We start from the raw sequence: 9623 nt of genomic DNA on the forward strand, positions 1-9623 counted from the left end.
TTGCCTCTCGCCTGAGAGCGGCACTACGGCATAAATCTAACAGCTCAGGATGCTCTCGGAGGGGTTAATTGAGAACAGAGACTGTCTGTTTACGGCCCCTTTCTCAGGGACGCATTCCAAACCTTCTCAGGAAATTCATTCCTATGGCCTATTCTGGATCGAGACTATTACACTGAATCTTAAGAGTCTGCAAATGAAGTCTATTATGTGACTAGAGAGCTAGACTCTACATTGTAAGACTTGACTGTCAAGGTTAACTTTTTAGGTAAATAAATGTTTAATGCCATTAAATTTATCACTGGTAACACATTCACCTGATTTGACATTTCAACTTTTTGATTCTGTGATTTACATTTATATTCATTAACTTAGCAGATGCTTTTATCTTACAAATGAGGAACACAACAAACTAAAGTAACTCATGCTAAAAAAATACATATTTCTGGTCAGAATAAGACCAGCAGGACAGGTGTCTGACATAAAGAAACATACACAGATATACAGAAAGGAAAAAAAAGGAGTTGATAAAGAAAGACCTTCTTTTAAAGGTACAATTCGCCCATTTACATTTAAAAAAAATTAAAGCCAATATATTCAGCGGGCATGTTTAATTGCATTATTTTTAATAAATAAGATTCATTATTTTAATTATGGCTGTTAGTTTTAATCAAAACTGATTATTTTATTTATATTAAGTATTTTTTATTATCTATTGAGTTATCATATAATTATTATTATTTATTATATATAAATGAACAGATATTCTCTAACATACAACAACATATGGAATATATTAACTGTAAAAAAGTTAAAGCCAATACATTTGGGTTGCATGTTTAATTGCATTATTTTCAAAAAAATAAATTTGCATAAAATTAACATTTAATTAAACATGACAACTCTAATTTTCATGCATATCCACACAAACTACAAAAATAAATAGCTCCCAGCGGGACATGGTGTGTAAACTGTGACTGTACCTGAGGGCCACTGAGACTCCTCTGCTGTAGCTCCTCTAACTCCTTCTGCACCTCCCACACGCGGTCACCCATCTCCACCTCACGACTCTACAGGAAGAGCAAACTCTGAGCAAATCTGCCCTTTCTCTTCAAATCATTTTACAGTGCTGCCATACTGTATTCATTTTCAGATAATAAACTTGGGTCTTAAAATGCATGGGTGAACAATTAGATGCAGAAATAATCCTATCACAAATAGTTAGCATACTTCTCTGTCAGGATGGATGTAAGCAGCATAAGGCCTGCATCATTCCCTACAGCTCTAGGGGGAGTTTGAGGTGCTAGTTGACTGAGGTAAGTGTTTCCTGATGATACACAAACTATTAGCTGAAACCTGAACTTACTGACTTTATGTGGTGGAATTTAGCATAAGCAATAAACTCCTCACAAACTTCTTCTTGTGTCTTTCTATAAAGTTGAACATATAATGCATCTGCTGGCCATTAACTCACAATTACATACAAAAGCTACAGTTTCACATAATTTTGCTGTACCTGAAGGACCTGTTCGTAACGCTGAGCTGTTCTGTTCAGGTCTTCTTCCATCTGAGCGATTATTTTCTGAAGTTGACTGACTTCTTCTCGATGGCTATTTATAAGCTCAGTTTCCACACCCTGAGCTTTCTCTGTGTGGAAATAATAAACAGGAAAGTACAGTGAGAAGACATGAAGGTCGCCATAAAGTTACCATTACTGAGTATAAACCACTCATTTCCAGACTGAATGCATTACATGGCAGGATTAAAAACACATGGTAAACCAATCATGAATTTCATATCTCATATTTCCTGAGGCCAGTAAATCAGCAAATGTGAACAACTATGAAAACAGTTCGTTCATGTCCTCAGAGCTTTCCAGGACTATCTGTACTTGGTTTTATTCTGTATTTTTAACTTTTTTTTTTTTTTTTTACTCAAAGAAGTACTTCACTCCAAAATTAAAATTCAGTCATCTTTTACGTCCTCACAATATTCCAAAAACAATATGAATTTCTTTCTTCTATGGCATACAAAAGATGTCAAGCAGAATGTTCACAATGCTCCTTAAAGGAATACTCAACGCGCTGCACGGATGTGCTGTTTTCGTTCAAATCAAAGCGTAAATACACGTAGAAAACGTATCCTTGTGTCGCGGCTGACACAGAATAGCGTACGCTGCTTGCGTTCAGCGGATATTCTCCAAAATGGCGCTACGGTGATGCGGAGAGAGAGAGAGACACAGAGGAGATGAATTGTTGAACATTTGCATTTTGGGGTGTATCCCTTTAAATACAAAAAAATTAAATGAGGACCGATGCTGGCAAATTTTCACTTTTGGATGAGCAATTCTGAGAAATAAAGTCGGATTTGCAAGATATTAACTCGTAATTCTGACTTTTTTTTCTCAGAATTGCGAAATTATATCTACCAATTCTGACTTTATAACATGCAATTGCAAGTTATAAAGTCAGAATTGTGAGAGATAAATTCATGTAGTCCATTTGTCCTCAGAATTGGACTTTATAACTCGCAACTGAGTTTATATCTTGCAATTCTGACTTTATAACACGCAATTGCAATCGCAATCGTTCTTCTTACCAATTGTTTCCTTTACTGAACCTTCCAGTTCCTTTTCTTTCAGGGCTATCTGGGTGTTGAACTCCCTCATTAACTGCTTAAGAGCAGAATTTTGTTTCATTTCCATATCCTCCATTTCAAGCCTGTTAAAAAAAGATCAACCATATGAACCCTTGTAACAATATTGTAGCATAACATTTGCATCCTTATCCCCAACTATTTCTAAAATTGTCACATAAATCTTACTTGAGCTTCTTCTCGCTTTCCTCTGCCATTTCCTTTTTCAGGAATTCCAGCTCCTTCTCATGCTCTTTCCTTAGAGACCTAAGGTCTTTCTGTAGTCTGGTGTAATCTTTGTGGAGCTTCTGCTTTTCATTCTCAGCCTCTACCAGCCTTCTCTGAAGATCACTCTCTGAGGTGTTTGTATTGTTGATTAGGCACTCATTAACAGTCTCCCCGTTTCCTTGAGGTGAACTCTGTTGTGCTTTTAGCTCATTTTCTTTCTCTTCTAGCCTCTGCTGCAAATCGTGGAGCTTCTCCTCATATTCCTTCACCAACAAGTCCTTTTGACTTGTCCAGTCATCTTGGTTCCTGACAGGGTCCATGTGTTCCTTGGCCACTAACATTGCAGGCTCCATTCCTAATCTATTGCAGGTGGTCATTTGCACTTCAGAAACATGTTCCTTCTCAACTTCTTCAATCTGTTTCTCCTTGATCTGTTCTTGAAGATCCAAGCATGTCTGCTGAAGCTCTTGCACTCGGGTTGTCTGTTCAAGCAGGTCTGCTTTAAGGCGATTTACCTCGGATTGGTAATTTGCAATCTGCTCATTAGATTCTGAGAGTTTGGTCTCAAGCTCTCCAAGTCTTGAAGAAGTTTCTCTAGCAGCAGTAGCAGATTGCTCCTCCTTTGCAGACATGTCTTTGTGAAGAGCAGCAAGCTTCTCCTCATACATATCTTCAAGGTTTTGCAGAGAGGCCTGTCTTTCCTTGTTTTCTTTCTGCTGCAATTCTTGTAGATGTTTTTCATGCTCTTCCTTTAATTTTGTGTTGGCCTCCTCCATTGTCTTCTTAATTTCCTCTAGAGACTTTATCCGTTCTTCTTTTTCAGTCTGGGTTTGCTTTATGCCTTCTAACTGTGCCTGCAGGTCTTTGATAGCCTGCTCCTTTTCCTCAATTTGTGACGTCAGCTGCTTACGAATTATGCCAATCTTTTGCTCTGCCTTCTTCTTCAACTCAGCTACTTTACCAGTTGTTTCGGCGGACGCCTTTTCTTGGGCTGCCTTAACAGCCTCTTCTTTCGCCCTTAGGATCTCAGCCTTCTCCCTCTCAAAGTCATTCCGCTGGGATTCCAGTTCCTGCTTGGCTGTTTCAATGTCTTTCCTCAAAGACTGAAGACTTTCCTCAGTTTTCTGGAGTAGGGCACCGTTTTGAGAGCGTTGGTCCTGAGCTTCCTGGACCTGCTTCATCAACTCCATCTTTTCGGTCTCCCTAATGGTAAGGTGCTGCTGCAAATCAGCTGCGAGTTGTTCTCGCTCTTTTGTCCGCAACTCTAGCTGCTCCTCCAGATCACAAACTTCCTTTGAGCAGCTTTCCAGCTCTGAGGTCAAGGCATGAACCCTTTGTTCTTTCTCACTAAGAGCCTGGTCTATCTCTGACTTAGTAAGGGAGTGATTGTCAACGCTGGCAGTGAGCATCTGAAGTTGTTCGTCCTTCTCCACAATCTGCCTCTCCATGTCTGCAACTTTATCTTGAAGAGATTTAACAGTGCTGTGACTCTGACTGAACTTCTTTTTCAGCTCAGAGAACTTATTCCTGAGTGAGTCTACCTGCTCTTGAAGTGAGGTCCTCTCTTTCTCTAGCCTTTCCACCGTCTCCCCCATTTGGCATGTAACCCTTTCCTTGTCCTCATTGTGCTGCTGATTCAGCAGAGATATGGCTTGTTCTTTCTCAGTTATGCTACTTGCTAACTGGGTCTTCAAGTCATTTATGACAGAATCTAGATTGCTGATTTGCAAAACATTTGCTTGGAGATTTCCTGATATGTGTTCTTTTTCCTCACTGAGCTGCTTGATTTGAAGGTCTTTCTCAGAAAGTACCTGGGAGCGATTCTCTGCATCGGATTGCTGAGACTCCCTTTCGGTTTGTAAGGCTTTAAGAGTCTCTAAACTTGCACTAAACTGAAGAGTCACCTCATCAAGAGAGCTCTTTAGATTATGGTTCTCATCCAAAGTCTGCTGAAGTTCTTTCTCTAAAGTGCTAATTCTGTTGTCCTTCGTCGTGATAATATTTCTTAGATATGTGACCTTATTCTGATGATCTATCACCCGCCGTTGTAACTCTCCAACTCGTTCCTCAACTTTCTTACACAGTTCAACAGAGAAACCATCTAACTTAGTCTGGGCATCCTGACAACACTGCTCAAACTCCTTCGAGATGGCACACAATTGTGTCTGGAACTCTTTTTCTTTATTTTGGAGTTCAGCAGTTTTTTCTTCTAGTGTCCTCTGGAGATCCTCGCCCTCTTTACACTTGGACGTTTCAAGCATATTCAACTTTTGCTGGGTGTTTACCAACTCTTCAGATATGCTCTGCAATTTCTCCTTACTAGTTTCCTCAGCCTTTCTCAGTTTGTCCTGCAAATGGTTTCTTTCATTCAAGGCCTGGTTCAGATTCTTTTCCATGGTTCCGACTTGTCTTTTAAGTATACCCTCCCCTTCAGATAAACTTTCCAGCTTGCTTGCTGCCTCCCTGAGCTCTGTCTGTAGTTTCTGCACAGTGGTTTCCCTCATGGCAAGCTCCTCCCTGAGGTTCTGGATGTCTTTCATAACCTGTTCCTTTTCTTCCCTGCTGGCAAAAAGCAGTTGAGAGATCTCTTCCAACTCTTGTGCTTTTTCTTGCAAAGACTGATCATGTTTTTCTTGCAACTCCTCCTCAAGCTGATTGAGTTTCTCCTGCCAGCGACGAATAAGATCTTCCTGCTCCTGTTTATGAGTCAACTGAAGCTTGTCTAAGTGTTCTTTGTGATTGGCCTCCAAATCAGACATGGCGGTGCTGAGGCCCTCAGAGCTTGCTTGCGCTATCTCAAGGATCTTCTCTTTCAGTTGCTGGTCTTTCAATTCTAACTCTTGAGCTTTCTTGGATAACTCTGCTTTGGCATTCTCCTCTTGATCCTGAAGCTGCTTCTTCAACTTGTCCTGCGCTTCTTTGGCTTTCTGCTTGAACTTCTCCATCTTGTTTTCCTGGGATTTCAGCTTGCAATCCATGTCTTTCCTAATGTTCTCAAGTTTCTTCTCGTGAGAACTCTTCTGGTCTTCCAGCTGCTTCCTCAACCGGTTTTGCTCCTCTTGCATCGTTTTGCAGGTTGCAGCATGCAAATTTTCTTTTTCAGACAGTTCCCTCTTGACTTGCTCCATCTTCTGCACTAGTTCCTGAAGTTCACTTGTCTTTTGCTCAAGACACACTTCTTTCTCCCGACCATCATTACGCACTGCCTCAAGAGTTTGCTCAAGATCTTTCACTTGATTCTTGGTTTGCTGGAGTTCTGCTGTAAGTGTGCTAATCTGAGATCTTGATTCCTCAAGGGCCTCTTTATTTGACTGTTCCCTGAGTTGAAGCTCCTCGAACTGCGCACTTCCTTCATGCAAAGTCTTTTCTCTAAGCACATGTTCCTCTAGTGCTTTTTCCTTCTCCTCCAACACAATCTTCAGCTGATTTATCTCATCTTTCAGCATTTTCTCCTCCCCTGCAAACGACTGTTCATTCTGTTTCACAGCTTCAATCTCAGCCTGATATTTTGCTCGTTCTTCCTTCAGTCTTTCCTCAAACTCTTGTCTTGTAGTTTCACTGGTGGTCTCCACAGTAAACAGTCTCTCTTCTAACTGTTGTTTACTATTTAGTACCTCACTAAGCTCAGAAGACAGGGTCTCAATCTCAGTTTGTTTGTCACTCAGTTTATCAAGCATCTTTTTATTCATGTCTTCCACATGAGAATGGAACTGTTCATCCTTGTCTTTCAGAATAGATTCAATTTCCACTTTATGTTTCTGCACAAGTTCCTCCACAGCAGCATCATGCTGCTGGTTGAGGGCTGTTATCTGCTCTGTCTTTGTCTTTTCTAGCTCTTGCTTATGTGCTTCTTCTAAAGCAGCTATTTCAGCCTCATGTTTCTTTCTCTGCTCTTCTAGTTGCACAGAGAGATCATCCGAGTTGGCGGAATCCTTCTCCGAGCTACCTAGACAACTCTCAAGTTCTTGAATTCTCTGTAAAAAGAAAAAAATGACAATTTTAAGGAATGTACAGCACTAAGATATGGCATTGCTTTCATTCACATTCTCATTCATTCTGGCTTCAAATCTATGGGTTAATTTGGCTATTCAACTACAATAAGGATATCCTGTTGATCTATCCTCAGATAAGGTGGCAGATAAACTCACTGTTCTGGCCGACTCCAACTCGAGCTGTAGTTCCTTGGCTTTGTTCTCTCCCTCAGACTGAATCGCAGCTTTCTGCAGCTCTGCCTCCTCCAGAGCAAGAGACACCTGCTGATCTTTTTCCTGTGCCGACCGCAACAATTCCTCATGACAATGTTCCTGTGATAAATAAAGTGCATTGGTGCAAATAGCCTAGGAAACACCTACATCCAAATAGCTAATATTTGCATGAACTGATCATAGTTTACCACAGAAAAAGAAAATTAGGGCATACCACCGCTTGTTTGATCTGGGCACTCAGTTCCTGTTCTTTGTTAGCCATAGCCTCTGAATGTAACCGCTCCGTTTCTGCAATCCTGTCCTCGGAGGATTTCTGAAAAGAAAGAAATCATGGCAAAATATTAACATTTGTCAGATTTGATGGACATTTTAAAACACTAATACTCTAATGTCCACAATGCAAAACTCTCTTTCCAGTCCATCTAGACCATGTGTTAAAACTAGGGTATGGTAGGTACAGTAGCATAAACAGCCTGCTTAATTTAAACGGTCAGAGAGGATGGGGAATTATCATTATTTTATTTAGTTTAATTCATTTTTTTATTGCCATTTCAGCATCAAATGCTATATTCATGGCCAATTTTATTGTTATCCTATTTTAAAAATGAAATAACACAAAATACAAACAATAGTAAAATAGCAACTACATAAAATATCTCACTTTAATATTTGAAAAAAAATTATATTTTCATATGAAACTTTTTAATAATCATACAAAAGTACAAAAACAGAATTTAACATTTAAGCAAAAAAAAAAGCATTAATTTTCATTTAAACAGAGTATATTTAAAATTTTCTCATGGATATAGATACACCTTATTAAAAGGATATGTGGAAGAACGGAGGTGATTGTTATATATATATATATATATATATATGTATGTGATTTAATATTATATGAAATTTTCATACCGTTACATCCCTAGTTATTATTGCCCTTTAGTTAATGAATCATACTCCAATGCACAAAGGAAGAGACTAAAGGTGTGCAGATCCATAAAAACACACAACCTTCATGGGAACTGTGCAGTAATGAATGTTTAAACGCTCATCCAGACAATTCTCAGGATGAATGTGACACTGTGAGTGGATTAATTGCTTTTCCAGGCAAAATAACTTTAAACAGGTCAAGTACAAATGGGGACAGAGAAAAGGCAAAAAGAACATATTAAAAATGGTTTGATTATTCTTGATTCTAGTGTCTAAATTAATGCATCTCCTCAAGATCCTCCAGCGTGTAACAGGATGTAGCTCTCAAACAATACTGATGCTAAGAAGTGAAAAACAAATTAAATATGCATGACACAGCAACAGATTGCATGTTTTATTAACACAGAAAAGGACTTCTTATAGTTTTTTGCAGCACAAACACACAGCATTTCCCCCCTTCTCTCTGACCCCGTGTTTTCATACACACCTTCATAATGGTGACCACTTCCTGTTTGACCCTGGTCAGCTCCTGTTGCAAGTTTCTCCTCTCTTCCTCGCTGGCCTTCTCCACCTGCTTCACCTGCTCCTCCATGCTCACCTGTAGCTGGCGGCGTGCCTCCTCCGCCCGCTGGGCCACACTGAGGGCTCGTTCCAGTTCTTCAAACGCTGGGAATGAGTCACATGAAGTGCAGTTAGGACAAGCAGACACAAGGGCAGGAAACAGAGAGAGGAGACAGTCTCACTCACCTGCTTTCTCCGATTTCTCTTTCTGCTCCTGCAGCTCGTCTTTCTGAGCGATAGTCTGCTGGAGTCTGGAGCGCAGCTGAGCGATCTCCTCTTCCTTCATCTCCAAAGTCTCGTGCATCTGACGCTTGGTTTCAGCGATGACCATTCCCTTTAGAATGAGACCGTAGGTGAGTATTAAAGTTCACACAAAAATTAAATGCACTCATCCCAGATTTTCAGTCAATATGTTCATCTTCTGGTCTGATCCTCATGCAAAGCTCATTTGACTTCAGTGGGAATGGTGATTTTGAAAAGCCCCTGAAACATGAAACCTCAAAAGCACAGTATTGCTGCCCCTTTTTCATTTTCCGAAATCCACTACTGATTATGTCTAGCACAAATGTGGTTCCTGCAAACCAGGTTCCTGCCCTGTACAGCAGGTTCTGTGCTCAGTTTGAGGACGCACCTCTAATTGTTTCTGACGCATGTTTGCGCTCTTTCACATTCCATACAATGACCCAAGTGGCAATGATCTCTATCCTGCAGGGTGAAGGTCAAAAGCTAAACAAAACATGACTGATTTGATCACAACTCCGTAGCAGACAGACAGCTCTCCATATATCACATATTTCACCTAGATGACATCTCAAATTCTATTTTTTGATCACAGGGTACAAAATCAACATTCAACCAAGACGAATAAAAATCAGTAACAATATATTGTTTCAATTTATTTGATGTTATAGTATATATTGTTATTGGAATATGTTATTTCGTTTTATTAGTGAAAAATGACATTTATATACTTCATATATTAAATTTAATTTTTCAAAATTAATATATTTCAATAATAATAACAATAATATTTAATACAATTGCCAAATGACCAATATATATATATAT

General features: G+C 39.5%; 1 protein-coding gene across 7 annotated transcripts in view; it reads right to left on the minus strand.

The window, feature by feature from the left end:
• Positions 1-9623, minus strand: part of LOC107733336 (golgin subfamily A member 4-like) — a 42175-nt gene that overhangs the window by 10726 nt on the left and 21826 nt on the right. For 5 of the 7 annotated variants that reach the window (XM_016544916.1, XM_016544915.1, XM_016544914.1 and 2 more), the window contains 8 exons: positions 8742-8889; positions 8482-8660; positions 7279-7377; positions 7008-7163; positions 2821-6833; positions 2596-2717; positions 1514-1644; positions 981-1067 (listed from right to left, as the gene is read on the minus strand). In XM_016544916.1, coding sequence (XP_016400402.1) covers positions 981-1067; positions 1514-1644; positions 2596-2717; positions 2821-6833; positions 7008-7163; positions 7279-7377; positions 8482-8660; positions 8742-8889 — 4935 coding nt within the window. The remainder of the gene's footprint in view (positions 1-980; positions 1068-1513; positions 1645-2595; positions 2718-2820; positions 6834-7007; positions 7164-7278; positions 7378-8481; positions 8661-8741; positions 8890-9623) is intronic. The other 2 variants (XM_016544912.1, XM_016544910.1) reach the window with 2 other exon arrangements.

This window comes from Sinocyclocheilus rhinocerous, unplaced genomic scaffold (assembly GCF_001515625.1).
Source record: "Sinocyclocheilus rhinocerous isolate Xijiao unplaced genomic scaffold, SAMN03320098_v1.1 scaffold790, whole genome shotgun sequence".
NCBI classification, from domain to species: Eukaryota; Metazoa; Chordata; class Actinopteri; order Cypriniformes; family Cyprinidae; genus Sinocyclocheilus; species Sinocyclocheilus rhinocerous.